Source organism: Ambystoma mexicanum, chromosome 4p (assembly GCF_040938575.1).
Source record: "Ambystoma mexicanum isolate Mex_15411 chromosome 4p, UKY_AmexF1_1, whole genome shotgun sequence".
Lineage (NCBI taxonomy): Eukaryota > Metazoa > Chordata > Amphibia > Caudata > Ambystomatidae > Ambystoma > Ambystoma mexicanum.
Genome location: NC_090927.1, coordinates 469,152,013 through 469,174,858, shown reverse-complemented (window position 1 = coordinate 469,174,858; position 22,846 = coordinate 469,152,013). Strand labels below are relative to the sequence as shown.

Sequence of the window (22,846 nt, the reverse complement as noted above, 5' to 3'; positions counted from 1 at the left end):
ACATTGCCTGTGAAACACCTACCTGAAATTAAACTCCAGAAAGACAATTGATCCTTCTGAGAAAACCACTATGTTTTACACAGACTTGTTCATTTACCAAGATGTTTTCTATTGCCTCTGTGCTTTAACCAACATCAAATTCAAATTTATTTTAAAGACATAATACTTACTTTTTGTTGACATTTTATATTTGTTCCGTCCTGCCTGGAATAGTATTGCAGTATTTTTTAAAGAATACTAGTTGGTTCTAAATGTCCACCATTTTTAGCATTTCCTTTATCCAGATACTGTTCTTTTTCTCTTGCAATATTATACTGATTCTGCCCCCTCCATCTCTTGCTGCAGGGTTAAAGCTTTGAGCGTGTTCATATTACCAATCTGTGAGCCAAGAGTGCTTAGACCCTTGGTTTATATGGGGCTTTAATTGAACTGTATCTAGTTGCAGTGAGACCCACTTATTGTACATTAAGTCTCTACTACCAGACCAGGAAATTAATTACTGCATGCTTTTAGTCTCTATAACAAGGCTGTCTTCGGCCTATGGGGCAATGCCTGAAGTGGAGGCCCAAAAGTATAGTTATTTGGTAAAAGCAGGACACTTTATTTGGCTAAAGTGGGCCAGTTTCACAAGTTACTTCAATGTGCAGCTACTAATGATGACCAGTGTTACTAAATACATTTTCTTTACAATGCACAAGTTGCGGGACGTGGCTTGAGGCAGCGGTGATGCAGATGCCTCGTTAGGAGCTCCATAGGACACCCGGACAGAAGCCACCAGATGCCCTTTCTGCACCCCTGATCCAGGCACAGAGACGACCCAGCAGCGGGGTGGAACCCCTCCTGGAGCGGCTGCTCGGACTCCAAAAGAAAATCGGAGCGCGACATCCCATAAAACGAGGACATTTGTAACAGCGCCAGGGCTGGGTGCTCGCATCCGAGATGGCGGCTCCCTGAAAGCACCAGCCGGGGGAGCAGGAGCTGATCCCCCTCGACGCAACGCCTTGCGTTCTGCTGCCAGCGGACCTCCTGGGCCCCAACAACGTGAAGCACCAGTGACCGCACCCACTCCTCAACCATTGGGGAACCTGATACCCGTAGAGCCTTGACCACGAGACTGCAGGGGTTCCTGAGTCTGCTCCACAAGGTCCTGTACATAGAGACGCAGGATAACGGGAGCGCCGAGGCGAGAAGGAGCACCCGAGGACAGGCTGAGATTCCGGCAGGGAAAGGGGCCCCCACCGCACCAGCCTTGCCCCGCACCCCTCCCCACTTTGGAGTGGTCGGATATCGGAGGCGATGAGGAGAGCCCCCGGCCCACACCACGGGAGCAGCACACACCTGCGGCTGCTGGGCCTTACAAGCGACTAGCCAGCACATACCCAGATCCAGCCACATCTCCCCGAGCATCTCGCAGGGGCTAGCACACTCACCATCACCTCGGAAGAGGTAGCCTCAGCTGCCCAGCTGCGGTGGACACCATCCCACAGTGGAAAGCCATTGCAATCCGCTACAGCAGAGATGGGCAAGCAGTGAGGCCTACACACACCCAGTCCCACCTACATCACCCTGAGCACCTCACAGGGGCGAGCATCAGCGCCAGCACCACTGAAGGAGGTGCCTTGGCCGCTCCCGGCTGCAGACAACATCATCCCGCATTAGAAGACCGGGGCAACCCGCTGCAGTAGAGGCGGGTAAGCAGAGAAGAGCCCCCATAACCCGCTCCCATATCACGCAGGCCAGGAGGACAGCAGAGACTCTGGCGGAACCCTGACACACCCGGCCCGGCTCTGGGGGGAGCACAGGAGGACCAGTTAGCGTGGTATCTCCGGTAAGAGCCAAAGAGGCAGCAATAAAGCGCTGAGACTCTCCCAAACACCTCAGGGGAACAAGCTTCCCAAATAGACAGTGCTGCATCACACATCTGGGGCCCAATCAACGGAGTAAGCTAACACTGTCCTTATAACTAAAGAAGGGCCCTGCACACGTCCAGCAGGGTCCCCAGTAGCGGGGTTGACACCCCCCTCCCATTTTATTAACGCAGGGGGCTCAGCTCAACTCTTTTGTCACGACTACACTGGGAGACACAAACCCCCCACCCCCCCTCTGCCTAGCCATAAGGACCTTCCACCCACGACCTGAGTGGTTCCATCCTCTGGAAAAAAAGGTGCACCTCCATTGTCGGTCACACAACCCGTGGGCTACATAATACCTCTACTACACCCAAAATCTCACGAATGGTCTGTAAGCCCTAATCCAGCTACGGGATTCTAGCAACTCAACATCTCACGTGCTCCTGCCCCAGCCGGCTTCCATTATTGCGCCACGATGGCCAAGCAAAAGAGCCTGAAATCAGCAGATATAGCGAATATGCTACACCTGCAGGAGATATCCCGGAAAGCTGACTCCACCAGAGGCCAGGCCACGCCACATCGCCGAGAGGTCCCAGAGCCAATGGGCCACGAAGGAGGATATTCAAGGCCTTTTAGCGAACATCAAGATGGAATTCCACAACTGTATGACAGAGGTGGCAACTAAAATAGAGCGGCTGGACAACCGAATGGAGGAGGTGGAACACAGGGTGGACGAGACAGAGGACCAAGTCCTAGAACACCCTGCGCAGATTACTGAACTGCAGCGGAAATTCCAGTCCCTAGAGGAAAACAGCGAGAGTATGCACCGCAAGCAGGAAGACTTTGAAAATAGGGCACGCAGCAATAACGTCTGCATTAGAGGGGTCCGTACCTCAGTACCAGACCACGCCGTCCCGGCCTACATTAGTGACCTCTTCCATACGCTCCTCCTGGACTGCGACAAATCGCTACTCATGTTGGATCGCACCCATAGACTGCAAAGCTGCAGTGGTGCCCCCACGACAGACGCGCCGGAAGTAATCACCAGGGTCCACTTCTTTGCCACAAAACAGGAGATTATGTCAGCCAGTCTAATGCAGGAAGACCTGACTTATCAAGGAGCTTTTATACAAATCTTCCAGGACCTGGCGCCCACTAGTGTCCAGCGACAGAGAGCCCTGCGGCCGCTAACGGTCTTCCTCCAGTATCAAAAAATCAAATATCGGTGGCTGTTCCCAGCCACACTTCAATTCTCATTCGAAGGACAGACACGTATAATCCATTCCCTCAAAGAAGCAGGAGGCGTCATGGGAGGGGAACCATCGACCCCAGATGAAAACTTGACAAACCCGTCCCTAGATAAAATCCAAAGCCAGACCCCGAAATCACAGCGAAACCGTTGGATGAAAGTCCCATAGGGGGGGGAAATAGCCGCTACTCAAAACTAACAAGAAGCATCCTGACCTCTGTGCCAGAACACACACTCTCGGCGCTCGAGCGTCCCACGATATGCCCCAGCCGAGTGAATGGACAGACATTCCGGCCTTAGGGCCCTTGGGCCTGTTTTGGTTAAGTTCTGGTTTTAACTTTTTTTGTTGAGTTCCTTTTCGGGCCCCCAAAATTGGCAGGCTAGGTTTGGCCCTGGTTTGGTTACAAATAAAACCCGGCTGCAGCAAATTGGTATCCATAGCCCAACACTTGAAGGCGACCTCCCCTTCAGTAGCTCGCCCCTCCTCCCCCCACCTGAACAGCGAGTGTGAACATAGGGATTCCCTCCCTCCACACGTAAAGCTGCGTTACGTCTCATTGAACGTTAGAGGCTTGCACTCCCCAGAAAAACGCTGATCCACCATCAGGTGCCTACAGGACCTCCAGAGCTCAGTGGTGTTCCTCCAGGAGACGCACTTGCTAGCGGAAGATTCTCCACGGCTATGAAACCGGGCATTCCCGATACAATACCTGCCACCTGGTCACAGCAAGAAAGGGGGCACAGCAATTTTGCTAGTGAGGGGAACACCCTTCAGGGAAAAGGAGATCCTGCGAAGCCCAGATGGCAGATACATTGCAATAAAGGGTGACCTCTATGATCAACTACACACGCTAATTGCCATCTATGCCCCAAATAAGGCTCAGGAAGCTTTGTACACCAATCTGGAATCAACGCTCCGCCCCTTTATCGAAGGCCAAGTAGTTATAGGTTGCGACTTTAATGGGGTCCCAAACCCCTTCATCGACAATTCTGGTGCCCCTGCGCCTAGGGACTTCAAAATTGCATTGGCCTCTGCCATCTATTTAAATCCCTGGGCGTCGTGGACACCTGGAGGGTCCTTCATCCCGAAACAGCAGACTTCTCCTTCTATTTGCATGTCTACCGCTCCTCGTCCCAAATAGATTTGATATTGGCAAGTCCACAACTGCTAACGTTCACCGATGAAGTTGAGATCGGCACGAGGGTCCTGTCCGATCACACCCCAAACCTGTTGACAGCCCGGATCTTCGACCCAGACCCCCCGGAGAGGCCTTGATGGGCTCTGTACGAACCAATGTTACACGATATGCTGGTGCGAAACACCATAACTAAATCGATACATAACTACTTCAAGGAGAACCCACCAGACCTCACGTCCAGGGCGACACGATGGGAAGCCATGAAGGCGGTGATCAGGGGGAACTAATAGCTCAGGCAGCATCATATCGGAAAAGACGCGCCAGAATAAAGGAGCAGCTAGAAAAGGAAGTGGCAAAAGCGGAGACTCTTCATAAGAAGGGATGGACACCTAAAGCCGCCAAACTCCTGAGATTGGCCCGCACGAAACTGGAGGCCCACTATGCAGAGGACACTGCCCAGACCCTGATCAAGACCAAACAAAGCTATTATGTGAATGGCAACAGGGCCAACAGATTCTTGGTTAGCAAACTAGCCAGAACTAGCTGACAAAAATACATCACACCCCTAAGGGGCCCGGAAGGCAAGACCCTATATGGGGAAGAAGCAAAACTACAGGTAGCAACAGCTCACCTAGCTGACACGCTGACAGCCTCTCCTCGGCCACAAGCGCAACAGGAGCAATTTGTAGCGCACACCAAACTCACACACCTGTCGGAATCGACAGATCTTCTTTGGAGGCCACCATTACAGCTGAAGAGATCGAGGAGGTGCTCAAATCTTTGAAACCTAGGGCTCCAGGTCCGAACGGCTTCTCACCTAAATTCTTCAAACTCGTCCGTCCCCTGCTCCTGGGCCGAATGACAGAGCTGTTCAATTCCTTCCGAGACACAGGCACAATAATTCCCTCCATGCAAGAATCCACCACAATCCTACTCCTGAAGCCCGGTAAAGATCTGAAAGATTGGACATTGTACAGGCCTTTTTCTCTTCTTAGTGTAGACACAAACGTCTACTCTAAAGTGCTGGCGAACAGGTTGGCGTTGTTCCTGCCATCCATCATAGATCCGGACAAACAGGCTTTATCAGAGGCAGAAGCACGGGGACAATATCTGTTGGGCCCTCAATCTCATCGAGGTAGCTGTTCAGAATCGGCAGGAGCTAGCAGTCGTAACCTTGGACCCTACCAAAGCTTTTGATAAAGTGTACTGGAACTTTATGCACCTCACACTGGAAGCCTTCCAATTTAGCCCCTCACTCCGCAAGATGCTTCTAGCCAACTATCAAGCCCCGAAAACATCCCTAAGAGTAAACCAAAAACTCTTGGCCCAGATCCCATTTGTCATGTGGGACAAGACAGGGATGCCCGCTTTCCCCTCTGATCTTTGCCCTTGTGATGGAACCGTTCGCTCAAAGGATTTGCTTGAATGACAAGATAGCTGGGTTGGACATAGACGGCGAACAATTTAAGATCTCCCTATATGCCGATGACGTAATGTCTCCATCACGAACTGTCACTCCTCTTTCCCCGCCGCTCTGGAAGAATTGGAAGCCTTCGAACAGGTGGCAGGGTTCAAGGTAAACTACTCCAAATCAGAGGCACTGGGAATAAACCTGGGCGCAGACGGCACAGTAGATCTCCAAGCACAATGCCCGCTGAAGTGGAACACTACGTCCTCACCTTACCTTGGGATATGCATTACAGCAGACCCGAAACTGCTATACGCAGCAAACTTACCCCCCTTTGTTCAAAGAACTGGAAGCCGACTTGAAACGCTGGGAGGGGTAGGAAATCTCTCTGCTAGGCAGAGTTACAGCATGTAAAATGAACCTGCTCCCCAGACTTCTATACCTCAGCTCAACCCTGCTGTTTCCTCTCCTGAAACAACACCTGGAGCAGTTACAGAAGAAACTCTCAAAATGTGTTTGGAAAGGGGGCAGAGCTAGAATCCCACTGAGGGTCATGACTGGAGAGGCCAAATGGGGAGGCATTGGCCTTCCCAATCTCATAAACTACTACATAGCAGCCCAACTCTCAAATGCTACAGCCTGGGCGGAACAAGTAAATCACCCAAAATGTACTTGCATCGAACAAGCTAAATGCCCTCTCCAGCTGAACTCCTTGCTCCACATTCCAGGTATAACCTGCAGCCGTTAGCCAACGATCCTATCTTCCACCAAAGCTACCTTAGACGCATTGGTCATGGGCCCGGCGCAGGAAGAAGCTACCCAAGGGCCTAAGTCCACTCTCCCCGATCCTCCGGAACCCGGACTTCTCTCCCGGAATGGATATAGAAAATATTAGCGGTTGGTCCAAACGGTGCCTCTGGACCCTCTTACAGCTCTACGACAACGGCACTCCACTTTGCTTCAAAGAATGTAAGATCTGCTTCCAGCTCATAGAAACTGAGAAATGTACACACGCCCTGATTAGACATTGGGTCTCACAGCCGACAGTTCAACAGGGGCAACGAGGGACCTTCACCCTCTAGAGCACGCTCTGCAGGAGGGCCCCGTAGGGGGCGGATCATCAAACTGTACAGACTCCTACAGGAGGACATGTTGACGGCCAAACCACCGGATATGGCCAGGTGGGAGGAGGACCTGGGGCACCCTATCGAGGACCAAACATGGGTGGATATTTGGACAAGGATCAACTCAGCCTCTAGGTGTATCACCAATAAAGAATGCACTTTGAAACTCCTCCACCGCTGGTATTGTCCCCCGGAACTCTTGCACCATTTTCAGACATCCATAGACCCGACCTGCTGGAGGCGATTGTTAGGCAGAAACCTGTGCAGTTCCCTTTGGGAACACTGCAAAAGATTTAGGACTACAGGTGTTAGCAGTAAACTCACTTGGTAGCATTCTGTACCACCCAGATTTACCTGGTAGCTGTGGCTGAGCAGTCAGACTTCCCTCAAGAAGAGTTAGGCAGTATGCAAAGTATACACAATAGGCACTCAGACACAATAACACAAGCAAACACTGACCAGATCTTTGGTATCAAAGTATATAATTATTTATTTAAAAACACACTGTTTGAAACACTCCAGCACTCTTATTGTAAAACACTCTAAACACAGTTACTATTATGATATATACAACCCTTATTCCTTATCAGATAAGTCTTAGTTAACACCACTTATTTTCATACAGAGGTGAGCGCTTAACTATAGATGGCACTCCAATAAGTTCATGAAGAAGGGAGGGAAAAAAACAGAATATGGAAAGATACACCACTCTAAGATTTAGGAACACTATTAGCAAGGCAGAAGAGCAAAAGTCACTTGTGAGCCAAAGTCCATAGGCTGGGCCCACTCTTAGAGATCAAGATCACACAGTTACACTAGGCTTAGAAAGTCTTGCAGAGAGTTCGAAAAGAGTTTAGAGAGGCTCAGAAAAGTTTAGCCAGGGTGTCCCAGGCTAACCCAGGTTCGAAAGCCGGGGGCTAAATCTACCCCGTACAGTCGGTGGCAAGGGAAGCCAGGCGGGACACGGTACCTTAAATGGGAAGGATCCTCCAGCGGTGGCAGTTGTTCCTGGCAGCGGGTGCAAGTCTCCTCGTCGTCCAGGGGAAGAGAAGATCTCGACTTGGAGGAAAGATGAAGGTCGTTGCACTGCCAGGGAAGAAACCAGCCGCTGAGTTTTCCGGTTAAAGGTATTACCCTTTATTTCACGGTCGTGGTAAAACGTGGTATTCCGGTTGCCGGGGTGCTTGGCACATGCAAGGCGGCCACGAGATGCGTCGGGAAGGCGAAAAGATGGTGAAACTGGTTATCCCCACCAGTCAAAGGAAGAAGACTCTCCGGCGGGAGATCTCCTCTGTCGTTGGGAAAAGTGGAGAGACGGTCCAGCAGGGCTCCACCGGTGGTGTCGTCGTGGCAGGTCGGCTCTGCTTCTCCCTCTTCGGATTCTTAGCTCCTGTGGCGACTTCTGAAGTTCCAGTCTCCAAAGCCCTGCTTTTATGCAGAGAACCCCCATTCACTCAGCCTAAATCCCCCTCCACCCCTCCTAAGTACCCCAGACAGAGTGGCACCACTTTGGAGGGCTTCTGTGGAGAAGCCCGCCAAAAAGTGGAACAAAGGGCTCGACTTGGGTTGGAGTCACAGAAGAGAACACAAACGCCATTTTAGAACCGAGTTTTGGCAAAAAATACCAACCGGAGAATTAATAATAATTAAATAAACCGGCGGTATGTTCGAGGCTATCGTAATTAAATAAATAAAGATAGTAGCCTCGAACAATGGGAAAATCCCATAGAGAAATATTTGCGGTTGAATATAAAAAGTAGTATCCACTGCCACCAGCCAAAACTCGATCAGGGGGGACGGAGACGTGCCCCCTCGACTAACAGACCCCGGGGCAATCGAATTGCCCCAGCCAGTACGTCCACAATATGATGGTTTGTACTGGTTCTGTTCAGAATTCAAGACTAGTAAAGTCAATGGTGACTTTACATGCCCTGGGAGACAGTAGTCAGTCCCAGGGTATGGAGTCTATACTGGGGGGTCACTATGACACCCCTGTGTTACTGCACTGAGGGTGCTGTGTAACACACATCACGAAAACACATGAAGCCCTATGGAGTAAAAGACCCCATAGCCCATTAAACACATCTAGAGTCAAAGAAACACACTCAAATCATGTCCAAGAGTGAGGGTAAAAGAGTCTCACTCTTGGCAGGAGAAAAAAATAAACCCCAGAAATCCAGCAAAACTGCTGGGGGACTCCCTAGGTTAGGAAATTCAGCCTGAACAAAGAATTCTCCCTAACAGCGATGTGGAGCGCAGGGGACCTTCTTCCACATGTGGTGGGTATGCCCTACGGTGTAGGCCTTCTGGGAAAAGATCACACACATTATTGAGGACATAACCCACCGTAAACTACCCATGGACCTGGAGGTGATCCTTCTGGGAGTAGTAAGACCGGAGTGTTACCCTAAAACAGGGCGCACCACCAAACTGCTAACGCAACTGCTTCTGGTGGTCAAAATAACTGTGGCCCGTAAATGGAAAAAGACAGGAAGGTCCTTTGATACCCCTATGGTGGATATAAGTGTGGGAGATCCTGGTGGCTGAGAAAGTCACGGCGGCGAAGGAAGGAGCCTTACACCGCTTCACTGACTGCTGGATCCCGGTACTGGAATACCATAGCCAGTTCCCAGCACTAACATTTCAGCCGCAGCTGGTGACAAAATTCCAGAGATCTTAGAAACCCTTGCCCCGCCCTTCGGCGGTTATGGCACACAAACTCCAGATCTCCGGGAGCAACCAGAAAGGGGACATGGGAGGGGGAAGGATTGAGGTAATCTAAGGTGGTCTCATGTGCTTACTTGTATACATATGCTGCAACCGAAATAATAAAGTTGTTTAAAAAAATAAATGCACAAGTTGCAAAACATTTTACCAACATCTCCCTCTTAGGCATTACTCAGTCTGTCACAAAAGGAATAAGTTGCCATTTGTGACAATGGTCACTCCTTCATTGGTGCGCTGGACAATTGTATGACCCAGTCGAACTTTGTAGTAAGAGAATGTATTTTATCAAAGAGAACGTGATCTCTCTTTCTCTCACTCTAACTCTCTCACACTTACACACACTTTTGCTTTAATTTGTGGCTTTCCTTTTGTTTGACTGGGTATTATTAGTGAATGAAGTAAAAAGACAGTTTGGTCATCACACGTGTTATTCTAAGATGCAAGAACCTAGGTCACCAGCTATCCATATATTGATCTGTGGGTCATGTATTAATGGGTAATACCCAAAAAGACCGAATATTAAAGACCGAATGGGAGATTTGGTTGAATTTCGGCTGTACTAAAAATGTGTATGTCCGAAAAGTTCGGCCAAATCCCCCATTCGGTGACATTATATTGAACAAGTGTGGCGGGGGCTCCAGGTGTCCCCCCCGCACCCTTGTTCAATGTAATGTCAGCTAAGATTGCGGGGGTGTCCCCTGCAGCCGATCGCATTAAGAAAGAAAAAAAAAGAAAAAGGACCCTGCGGCACCCATTCAAACCACTGAAGTGAGTGGTGTTAGGGAGAATTCTCATTCAATGGCTGATTTCCCTTACCTAGTGAGTCCCTCAGCAGCTTTGCTGGATTTCTGGAGTCATTTTTTTCCACTTGGTAAGAGTGTGAGCTTTTCCCCCACTCTTACCCATGTTTTGCCATGTGTATTTCATCTGTTTTTGTGATTGTGGGCTCTGGAGTATACCACTTCAGTAGCCCCCTTCTTTTGTGTGTTACACAGCACCTTCAGTGCAGTGAAACAGGGTTGTCTTTTAGACTTCCCACTGACTCCATTTCTGGGGCTGACTACTGTCCCCCAGAAAAGGGTAAAGTTGCCATTAACCTTTTTTTAAATTTTTTTTTATTTAGTTTATTACAAACTTTTTAACAACATTGGCAATCTCAGAACCCGTCGCCAAAACATCCCTTCAAGCTGGCTCCAGATCTTACGTTCGATGTTCCACCCAGCATCTGCTCCGAATGTGATTGCAGGGATCACTTTCTGCAGATAAAACGTGCGTGTCGGGATCATAGAGAATTTGCCATAAAGTGACTGTGTTTGTGCTCCTTGTCGGGCTAAGGTACGCATTCGTTGGCAAAGTTCCTGGACCCAGCTCCATTCACGTATTGAGGTGTTGATCTTTATCCCTAGATAGCGGATTTCCTCTACCATCTCAATCTCTTTGTCGTATATTCGCCACTTGAAGTTCTTATTTTTTGTTCCTTTAGTGGTTCCGAACTTCATGATTTTAGTTTTTCCAACATTTATTACTAGGTCGTTATTGTCCATGTAGTTTTGGAGTTCATGGAGAAGTCGTTGTAACCCGATCTGTGTTTGGTCGACCAGGACCAGGTCATCGGCATAGATTACACTATTTATTGCAGATCCATTAATCTGTGGCGCAAAGCATTTTGCCTTTGCTAGGGCAGTTGGTACATCAGCAATGAATAGTTTGAATAACGTTGCTGCCAGTGGGCACCCTTGTTTTACCCCTTTGTCTGTTGCGATCGGGTCTGAGAGATTCCCTTGTTCATTTATCCGGATCATCACCGTGGTGTTTGCATGGGTGTCCGGACATTTTGTCGAAAAAAAAAGGTCGACAGGACAAATGGTCGACACCATTTGGTCAAACCAAATGGTTGAATTTTTTTTTTATTTATATATATATATATTTTTTTAGTTTTCGTTTAGGGGAAAAAAAGGGTTTTTTAGAAAAAAAAGGGCGTTGGGGGGGGGGGGGGGGGAACTCCCAAACCCCCCCCCAAAAAAAAAAGTGAAAATACAAAAAAAATAAAATTCGACCATTTGGTTTTCGACCAAATGGTGTCGACCATTTGTCCTGTCGACCTTTTTTTTTCGACGAAATGTCTGGTAACCGTTTGCATGTAGTGCTTTTATTGGAGTTAGCAGCGATTTTGGACAGTTATGCTTTTCCAATTTCATCCAGAGTTTTTTGCGGTTTATTGTATCAAATGCTTGTTGCATGTCAATAAACGCAAAAAACAGGTTTGATTTTTTTTCTTTATTGCCTCCAATTTCAGGATATTTACAATTGCCAGGTTAAACTCCGTCCCGACTCCTTTAGTAAAGCCTGACTGTCTTATGTCTACCATTTCTGCCCTTGTTGCCCAAGATGATAGTTTTTTCTGAAGGAACGTGGCGAACACCTTGCCAATCGTGTCCAAAAGGGCAATCGGGCGGTAGTTGGCAGGGTCAGCCCGATTGCCCTTTTTATAGATCAGCACAATTATTGCCTCTGACCATGAAGGCGTAAGATATCGTTGGTCTGCGATCACAGAAAACAGGATTTCCGTAAATTCGCACCACTCATGTTTGTTTTCTTTTAACATCACATTCGTGATACCATCGGGACCTGCAGCTCTCGAGTTTTTTAGTTTTCCGATAGCATTTTCAATTGTTTCTTTAGACTCACAGACATCCCATTTTGAGATTTCACATGCCGGCTGTATCTCTTCTTGCAGTGTTTGCGCTGAAAATACCTTTTGGAAGTGTTTGTGCCATTCTCCTTCAGCAACTCCGTTTTCAAGTCTCTTCGAGTGATTTTCGTGACCTTTATTCAGGATGGACCAGATCTCCCTTGTGTTTGTTTTTATTAACCCCAACATTTTCTCTCCGCGTTCTTGATCTCGTTGGAATTTAAAGGCTTTTAGCCAGTTCCAGTATTTCTGTTTTCTTAATTTAATTCTTCGTTGTTCTTCGGCTGTTCTGAACCGATTTTTCAATTCGCCTATATCCTTCTTAAGTTCTCTCTTTTCTTGGATAATTTTTTTACTCCATATGTGACGATGAATACGATTTTTTTTCACTATGTTTAGTTTTTTCACATTTGCATGGTAGTAATCTCAAGTAATTCTTTGGATCACTCAGCTCATTGTCAGCTGTTAGCAGGGCTGAAGTCAATTTCTTAATTTGGTTTGCTTTTAGTCTGAGCCCGTTTCTTCCACTGTTTCTTTCCAGGACTTGGATCATTTTTGTGAGTGTGGTTCAGCGTTTTAGAGGCCATGACATGATCAGCAGGTCATGGTCACTGTTTTCGGTCGACACGATCTTCAGATTTTTAATTGTAGACCATAGATTTTGAGACGCCCAAATGTAGTCCAAAGTCTTTTTCAGGCCCATATTATGCCAGGTGTAATTAGGCGGACTGTCACCACTCTCGTTTCCATTTACCATTACACAGTTACGTGCTTCTATTTCATTGTCCCATTTTTTTCTCCGTGAGCAGTTTGGTAGCTTGCTGTTTGAGTGATCAAAGAATAACTCTTTCTGTGTCGAACCAAGTAATATTCATGTCGCCGCAGATGATTATCGATAGATCTAGATGACTTCTTTGATTTTTATCGATTATCGTCATTACCGAGGTGACAAAATTTGCAGTAGATATTTTCAACGGGTTCCAATATACATTGATTAGAAGCAAGTATTGGAATTTGTTGTCATGTCCAATTGACTGTTGTAAGAGAGTTGATTGTACATGACTATTAGGGTTGTTTTCTTCAATGACTTCCCATGTTGTCCCAATCTTCACCAGAGTTAATAGACCGGGAAAAGATCTTCCTTGTGTGTTTTTTTGCAGCTGGGTTTATTAGGGTCAAGTAGCCATCCTTTGAGGGAGGAGATCGCATCCATGTCTCCTGTAAACAGATGGCAAAGTTATTTGTCAAATCTACTGAGAAATCGTTATACAGATGGCTGAATCCGCAGGTATTCCACGATATCAAAGTCGAATCACCCTCCAGTCCAATTTCAGATAGCTAATTCTCGTTCTGCTTATTTTTTCCAATTCTGATTTGCAGGCGCTGGGATGACTCCGCTGTCAAATGTTTTCTTATCTCATCTCGACGTTGTTCTAAGGATTTCCTGCTGGTAAATATTTCTCTACTTTCCGAATCAAGAAAGTTTGTCGCTTGCTCATATTCAGCAGATTCGAAGCCCAGACATAGTAGTTCATCTTTTGCACCCATCATGGTTTTCCGTACAGCCTGAGAGTTTATGTGCAGTAGCACCCGATCGACTCTATCTTCAGACATATACTCCACTATTGCAATGTCTTCGGACCTGATGGTTCTTAGGGCCGGCACTGAGTGCAGCAGCCTCATGCTATTACCTCTATTCAAGTTGACATCCATGTCATCTGGGAGCACGTTTTCAATTCTCACTTTATGTGTAATTGTACTCGGAACATTTTTAGTAGTCTCTACTGATCGTCTTTTTTTCAATTGCTGTGCCGCTGTATGTTTTGGATTCAATTTTATTAGGGAATCTCGCTTGGCATGATCGTTAAGTATCGGTCTCTTACTTGTCACCTTTAAAGATTCAGCAGCTCCTGACTCTCGGTCTTGCTTCGTCTCATTCCCCTGTTTCATTGTAGGTGGCTTAAACAGGTGCTGAGTTTTAGCCATACTTTGAATACCACTCGTTCGTTGATCATCGATATCGTTGTTTGGTCCCTGATGCAACTCCATGTTTTGATCCTCCTCGTCGTCATCGGTGTAGGTGGATAAATTACACAAGTCTGTCGAGTTCAACTCTGAATGAGTTGAATTCTTATCCGAGTCGAGTCTCATTCTCTTCTTTGGATTTTCAGTTCACGATTTTGTGGTTCCACTTACAGGTATTGAAGACCGCTCTTTGTTCGTATCTTTCATCGTTTCATCGTTTTTTGTCTTCCTTGAAAAAAAAGAAGTTTTAGGAGGCGTCGTCAAATTTCTTATGAATTCTTTTGCAATTCTTGACTGATTTGTCAATCTCACTGTATGTTTTGTCTTCATTGATTTTTTTCTGCAGTGGCTTGTCACTGCTTGCGGTTTTGATAACATTTCCTTCAAGGAAATATTCGCCGCCAATCCACTGAATATCCCATAGGATTCCTTAGTGGAGGCTACTGCCACACCCGAGACTGATGCCTGTTCACCACGATTTCCCTCTTTGTCCTCCATATTTCTGAAGTCCAACCTAGCTTGCTTAGTTCTTTCGGTTCTTTTCTTCTTTGAGGTGCCCTCATCTAAGCTGGTGGAGTTAGGCTCTTCCGGGGCCTTTTTTCCCCCCGTGTTTGATATACTTTCAGCCTGAGTATTTTCCTCCGCCACGATTGAGGGTGCCGTTGCGCCACTGGGTGTAGTTAAGTCAACAACAATTGAATTAATACCGCACTGCGTTCCGACATGCTTTCCCTCAGTTACAGCACTATAGCATGATGGTAAAGTGTGGCACCTTATTTTCATGGAATTGTTTTAATAACTCAGCAATTGTCTCCATTAGGAGTGATTTTTCCTTATTTTCTTTCAGAATTGTGTCATGCAATCTATTAACGTGTTCAAAGTGCTGGACAGAGTCTGCTTCCAATCGTGAGTGCAAAGCCGAACTTGTAGTTTCCATTTTATTTATTTTTTCCATTATATGTCCAAGAACCGTTCCATTGCTTTGTGTCGCCTCATTCAATGTGTCATGCAGCTTTATAAATGGAATTAGTGCCAGCGAAGTTGCAGCCAACACGTTGTTGTGTATTTGAATGGCTGCTGCCACAGACAAATTTGATTTGTTTTTGTCGATATCTTTTGTTGAATCACAATTAAGATTTTCGTTTGTGGAGTTTTCCGATTCGGGTGGGTCATTAATGGAAGAGTTAATCGGTGCCTGTGTTTTTTGTTCACACTCTCCCATCAAAAGCGCAGGCTTCGGCGTTGAACAGCTTGCCGGGATCTTCCCACAATGACGAATCTCGCCATCCCCGCGACGAAAGGTCTCTGTTCCACGTCCTCGATGGCCTGCATCGCTTCCCTGCAGAGACGGCTGCGTGAGTCCGCAGTTTTTCCCCGCTATAGGGCACTTTTCCTTTTGCATCGTTTGTTGATTTGAATTGGTTTCAAGTATTGCTTGTGTTGTTACTTGTGTTCCTGTATTTTGATTTTTTAGAGACCAATTTTGTCTTCCGTTATTTACTTTATTGAAGCTGTCAGATAACTTTCCTTTCATTAATTCAAAATCTGCTTTTAGTCTTTCTGTCAAGCAGGCTTCACGGCCCGCTAAGTCGAGCCCCAGATTCGACATGGATGGTCTTTTTCTCTCGTGCTGTTGGCTCACAGGCTGTAGGCTGATGGTTGTAATACCAGTGCCAGCAGGACTTATAGCTATTAGATGGCACGAGGTTCCTATCGCCTCATTTCCTCTTATGTTTTCATTGATGTCTGGGTCTTTTCTCGTTGCTAGTATCTTGTTTACATGTGCCTGCTGGGTATTATCTCTTTGAGTCTCTAGCAGGGAATTTTTGAGGTCAGCATTTTCTGCTGGAAACATTAATTTTAGTGAGTTGGATTGGAAGAATCTATTAGGGACCTCAATTTCCAAGAGCTCTGTGTCAGTAACATCAAAAGGTGATTGAAACACGCCTGCATTCACTTCAATCACTTCAGGCACCTTAGCACTTTCAGAACATGCATCTGTCAATTTTAAAGTCTTATCACATTCCTTGATATGACATTTGTTGCTTACAACCCCCGTTACAGCAGCGGCATGTTGTCCATTTGAGTTTCTATTTACTTTAGCAACTATGTTTTCATTTGTCTCAAGTCCTGGCAACAAAGCTGTCGTACCCCCTTTCTCTGCAAGTAGCTTCCATTGTGATATTTTATCAGATACAAGTTTTTGCAAGGACGGACATATGGCAGACGCATATGCAGATTCTGCTTCCGCAGTGTTCCGCTCTTTTGACCAGTCATACCCCCTCAAATCACATGATGGTGCTACTTCTTCAGAGTCCGTTAAGAGGCTCTTATCACAACCATGTTCGACCTGACATTTTAATGCTTGTTTAAGTTTTAAACGGGTCAATGGGCCATTCTCAGCCATGGTTCCCGCTTACCTGCGTCTGCTGCGGACTGCAGCAGTCTTTTACTCCACTCACAGACTCTGTGTGCCTTTCGCGCTGCTCTTGATTTTATACAGGTAGGTTGTTCTTTCTTTCTTTGAGGAACTCAGGTAGTTGCGCTGTCAGCTTCCTCCTGCATTCACCTCGCGTGATATGGGTGCTCTTAAAAGGGATCAAAGAGATGATTTCTCTGCAGTCTCCCCAATACGAGTCAGGTGCCACCAGCGCCAAACAGCCGCACAACAGCCGGCGCCCTCTACCCCTGCCGGTCTCAACGCCGAGAGGGTGAACTCGGCTGCGTTTTGGCTGCTGTTGCGGTCACGTGACGTTTCACGTGAGCTCCAAGTGGCTCCGCCCCCTCCAGGGAACGAAGCGGCGAGCAGCGAGAGTTCAAAGTGACAAAAAGGGCTGAGATTCGCCTTACAGCCTCCAAGCTCAGGTTTCCCAAAAGTTTACAGTGCCATTAACTTTACTTAGTCATTTAACAACAGATCCAGTAAACCCCATCTTACATGGAGTACTGGAAAGGGTTAATTCTTAGCCCTTTTTATCTGTACCTCGTAGAGCATTGTTTTGCTCTTTTAACATTTAGACTTGGCTGGTGGCAGTGGTATCTACCCTAACTTTCCTACCGCGATTATAATATATAAACGTGATACTGTTGTAGGCTATTATATTAGCCTCGAACTTAAACCCACTTGACCAAATACTTTTTCTTTTGGCTCCGGTCGGGTTTATTCGCCATTATATTTTGTTAAAGTCCTTCTTGTGTTTTACTTTACGCGGCAAACCAGGTTTGCCTTCTTTGTTCACTGTCTTTTGGCAGGCTTCTGCCAAGAAGCCCTCCTCTAGGCGCCTGGGTGTCTAGGTGGGCTGAATGTGAGGGAGGGGTGTAGTCACCCCCATCACATGGTATCCTAGGAAACCCAAGTTGCACTTTGCCATGAGTGGCTGAGGTGGTTGTCCGGGCTGGACAACCCCCTTGTTGCGTGATTGACAGCCAGGCTGTGTGAATGGGGGATTTTCGCATAAAAGGCAGGACTCTTGGGCTAGAAGTCAGAGTAGCCACTGGAACTATAAGGAACCGAAGAGAAGCAGAGAAGAAGTCGACTGCTGCAACTATCCCGTCCCGGTGAAGCCCTGCTGCAGCCCTAAGCTATCTACCCTTCGATGACCAGAGAAGATCCAGTCTGGAGTCTTCTTCCCTTGAGCCTGGTGGGGATCACCAGCTCATCTTCTACAGCCAGAGGATCCTCTTTGTGGTCGAAATCGTTGCACACTACTGTAGTGGTCCGGATAGCCATCTGAAGAGCCTCTGCTGTTTTTAAGGAGCGCGCCTTTTATTCACCATCGCTGCTGCTGGCTTCAGCCCTGTGTGGTGCAGACCCCTCCAGACCCCCTCCTTTTTGCCAAATCTCCAGGAACCGTGGGTCTGCACGAAACTACCAGGAACAACTGCCGTGGCACCAGCGTCTTCATTGAATAAGGTACTGTGTTATGCTTGAGGAAATCGGGTGAATCCCTTTTTCTCCTCCTACAAGGCTTGCCCTTATCTTCCCTCCTTCTTATAACCTTTGCTTCCTCCATTGACAATATCTAAGTACTCCTGGCTACATTGAATCGTGAACTGTCTGACTGTGTGATCCTCGACAACAGGAACCCGGTTCCACTTGACACTGGCTCCGGCCTATTGACTCTTGACTTTCTGTCTGAGTGTTCTCTGCTTCTGTCTGCCTTGACAAAAGTATTGCCTATGATTTTTGCCCCCAACTCTCTCTGGGTATCTCAGGTGCTAAGTGTGTTTTTGCCCCGGTAACATTTCTTGCCGCGGATACGCGTTTCTTTAGTAAGACCAAACTGTGATTACTGTCAAAAAGTGATTGCATATGTATTCCTGGTAACGTCTTTTGTTTCACAACACCGGTCTGTTAAAACATAGGGTACTTACCTTGAAGTTATACCGTACAAAGCAAATTGGTTGGTTGTAGTATATTTTACGTGTGGTTTTGAATTAATAGAAGTGTTGTGTTTATAACAAACGGTTTAAAAATAAATGTACTTATATTTTTTACCTGAAACCTTGAGTCATTGTTTGCTTGAGTCACAGTAATTGTGGTCCCTTTGTGTAATCTCTGCTACTGCCCATATACTCTTGAGATAAGCCTGGCTGCTCCGCTACTGCTACCACTTTAACATAGTAGTGCAGGCTTGTACCAAAGGTAAAACTTGTATTATCACTTTTAGTCTTAATTGTGTGTAGTGGTCCCGAAGGGCACTGCACAGGATTCTGCCTAACAAGTGGGAACAGACATCACAGAGACACAGCGAGTCGGCAGCACAGAGGGAAGTGGGCTGCCGCAAGGTAAGCAGGGGGAGGGGTGGTTGCATAAGCTAAACTATTGGTTTTGGGTTGTTTTACTATAATCGAAAAATAATAATTTCAGCCAAAACCACCACCGTCTTTTCCATCACAGTTTTTTTTCCATGACGGTAGAACAACCCAAAATCGTATTAATGTAGAGGAATAGAGCAATCATGTATAAACCCAGGCAGAACATCTGCAATATTTGTTATAGACTATCCTGATTAAACATAGCTATGTGGAGATCAACTTCCCATTCTAGTTTCTTTTTAATTTGTAACAGGTTACAAACTAAATCGTACCAATTCTCTTGCTGGTGATTATGCCAAGGCCTGTGTTCAGGTAGCCAGCAGTTGTGGAACCGAAGTTCTGGATCTTTGGACACTAATGCAGAAGGACAATCAGGTACAGTTATTTGAGCGACATTCAAGGTAGTATTTTCTCAGCGGCGATTGGCAGTTTTGCATCAGTGGCTGCCAAACTTTAGTTTGTGCTAAATTAATTGTTGGGTTCCTGCTTCCTTGGTTGGCTGGAATTATATAGTTTTTTATATGCATGCATTCGTATACATGAGGCACAATCCTTGCCTGAAATTAGCAGAGCGCTGTAAAATGGGCAAGGGATGATTCAAGAACATGTGCATGCTTGGGAGATGGTTGTTAGGCAATTTGAAATTATCCACATACTGGGATAGTGTATACATTGCACACATCACGAGCCTTGATCTTCAGTGAGGAGCCATAGGTTGGCAGGTATTGATGAGTTAACAGATAATTAGTAAATTACACTGATGGGGCTAGATTTACAGTGGAACACATTACTCAACTTTTTTTTACAGTATATTGAATATAGGAACAGGGTGACTGGTTGACTTCGAAGTGTCTCATGGACGCAGAGATGTAGCGTGTGTGGCAATGCGTTTTCTGCTTCTACTGTCCTTACTGTCATTTTCCTTGTTTCGACTGCTACGCTCGCTCTGGGGCCACGTAGGTGTGCTGATGCTGGTGTAGTCTTCCCAAATGTGATTCTTTCCTGAAAGTGTCCATCAGGTCTTCCATTGTATCCTTCAAAATCTATATTCCCTGCTCAATGCCTGGTCTGGAGCACTTTTGATTGGATTATGCGGTCCCATTGTATGGGACCCATAAACATGTTGCTTTGTTCATCCCTTTGGTTTCTAGATCTGACTATATTTCTACGGAAGTGCCACTGGAACTGATTTCTAGTATATGGCCTTATGGTCGCCCATATGCCTCTAAGGGCAGGGCTCCTTTTTAAGAATTCCATTTCATCACCCTACATTGGTTTTGGTGAGAGGGCTGGTGGCAGCTATAATTTTGTTTTTGTTTCACCAGTGGTGCAGCCAAATTTACTGCATTAATAGCCCAGTGTAAATGTTTGCTAGCCATTGGGGTACTAAAGTATTTTTTAAGTCCTGCTGCCAGCCATTTTGTTTTTGGTCCTTTCCTTTGAACCCCAAGGCTGTCCTAAAATAGCTATTGTGCAATCGTGAGCTAACTCTGAGCCCATCCCTGTATACTGTTGTGGGTTGGAATGGTTTAGACTGGTCCCTGGCCCTAGACTGCCCAATACACATACTGCCTGGGTGTTCAGTTGTTTTAAGGGCCAGCCTGAATGACTGACCGCCAAAGTCTTTGTGCGAGTACCCTTGTGTCCGTTTGGGGGCTGGCTTAAGCCAGTCTGTGTGGGTAAATTTAGGGGAGACTTCGACCCTGCTTCAGTTCTGCTGGATTTTTACTAGAAGTCAGCAGGCTTACTTACCGGCTGGAGAATTTTGCCACAAAGCTGTTGCTGCAACTATAGGACCAGGTTTGGCCTTGTGGCTCCTAGCCCTGGTTTTCATTTGTTGCCGTTTTAGGTCATTCCTGGGCTGTTCTTCGTTCTCCCATGGACCTCCTTACTGGATGGGGTGGATATCCGGTGCTGGGGATCATGCCTGGCACATTTTACCACAGTCTTTCCAAATTAGCCTCCTGGTTGTGCGCCTTGAGAAGCTAAACTGCTGTAATCCAGAATGGTGCTTTGACACCATTACTGTGCCTCTGATGCTCATCTGAGGATGGACTTCACTTCAAGTTCCTGCAAACCACAGTTTGCGAAAAATTTGAGCTGGCCCTGAAATGGGGCAGCCAGAATGGAGGACATCTTGCCCTTTGGGCGGCATGTTGTTTCTTGCCCTGTGAAGTCCTATAGGTCCATGGCTGTTGCCTTAGGTTAGTGAGCTTTGGGGACATATCAAGGTGATCTCTACAAATCATGAAAGAATCCTGTGTTGAACACCTACTTCATATCCACAATAGCTCCTCTGCTATTTTGGTTCAGGAAGAACTTGGCTTCAGAATGTTTGTAAGGAGGTGGCACTCATGCTTGTTCTTCTATTGGCTATATTTTGGCTAGCAGAGGGTCAAACAGTACACAAGAAACAGCTTTGGGAAGTGTTGGGTGCATCAGGGATCTGCTGTGTTTGCTGAATTGAGCTAACCTCGAGGAAATCGTACAATTCATCTCCCTAGCAGATATTGCATACATTAATGAAGTGTATTGGGAGGCAGTAACTGCTGCCAAAATGAAGTTGGCATCCTCTTTTCAAAGACTGGGCAGGTATATGATTCAGGACCCTCCTATTTCTCCACTCCATGTGTGAGAAAGCCATCCAGTCTTGTATTTTGTACTTGGAGTTAATGGATTTGAAGTCCTAAATTGAACATGGAAAAAGCAAAGCTACACGTCCCAGAATTCCCAGAAGAAAACAGGACTGGCTGGCTTTGTCATGCATGGAAATCAGAAACCTGAGAGCTCTGTATAATCTGAAGATATTGAATAACTTTGGATCTTGTTGACGATAATTTCTGAGCACAAGAGATGCACATGTTCTGTTAAACCCTCACAAAGTCCAGTAAACAGTAGCTCATTTTCTTTTCCTCTCTAATCGATGCCGCTCTCTTAGGCATGGCTTCCTCAGGCCTCTCCTGCTCAAAGCAAAATAATGAATTTAGAAGAGGCTGTAAGTGAAGGTCTTTCTTGTCGATTGGTGACTAATCAGCAATTTGTTTAGATTTTTACCAGGTTTGTGAAGAACCTGCATTTACTTTTTCTTTTGTGTTTTTAGCCGGATAATTGGCTTATTTTATAGTAATTATGTACAAAAATTGACAGTTCTTTTTAGAATATTTTATGTTATGCATGTGTTACCAGATTGTATTCTTTCAAATGTTTGTAATGTTTTTTAGCAGAACAAATAAACATGACTGATTGAATAGGCTGAGACGTTTTTTGATGCCAGGTAGGAGGAGGATTTGAGAGAAAATCAAGTTTTTTTGTGTGACCGTGTCCTGCTTTGTCAGCTATTAGTGGCCCTTGTAACCTTCCAAAGCTACTTTAAAATGTGTTCAGTGGCACTGGCACCAAATCTAATGTTTGGTGATATTGGTGTAGTAAAAAATTAAAACAGAATTCTTTCGGCCTTTCGTATTCTTTTGTTTGTTTGTGTCTTTTTTTTCTCTATCACACCCTCTCTCTCCAACTGAACTATTCGAGAAACAAATGCTTGTTATGTCTACTAATAATGTTAATCTGATTTAAATTTTTTATTTTGCTGATCTCTAATGAAATATAACCATTTTGTGTGTAAACCCAATGGCTTCCCGCTCAACTTTCCTTACGCACAAAATACACTTTAACCATTGGGGTAAAGGTGTTAGCACCACAGAATGGAATTTAAGACATTGTAGTAATACCCATTACAACATTGACTAGCCTTTTCTAATTCAAAAACTGCATTCTGAACACTCAATGGTTTGAAGACCTTTTGATTCCTTTAAAC

General features: G+C 46.0%; 1 protein-coding gene across 2 annotated transcripts in view; it reads left to right on the top strand.

Moving 5' to 3' along the window:
- Positions 1-22,846, top strand: part of IAH1 (isoamyl acetate hydrolyzing esterase 1 (putative)) — a 483,285-nt gene that overhangs the window by 374,219 nt on the left and 86,220 nt on the right. For both annotated transcript variants that reach the window (XM_069605997.1, XM_069605998.1), the window contains one exon: positions 19,286-19,407. In XM_069605997.1, coding sequence (XP_069462098.1) covers positions 19,286-19,407 — 122 coding nt within the window. The remainder of the gene's footprint in view (positions 1-19,285; positions 19,408-22,846) is intronic.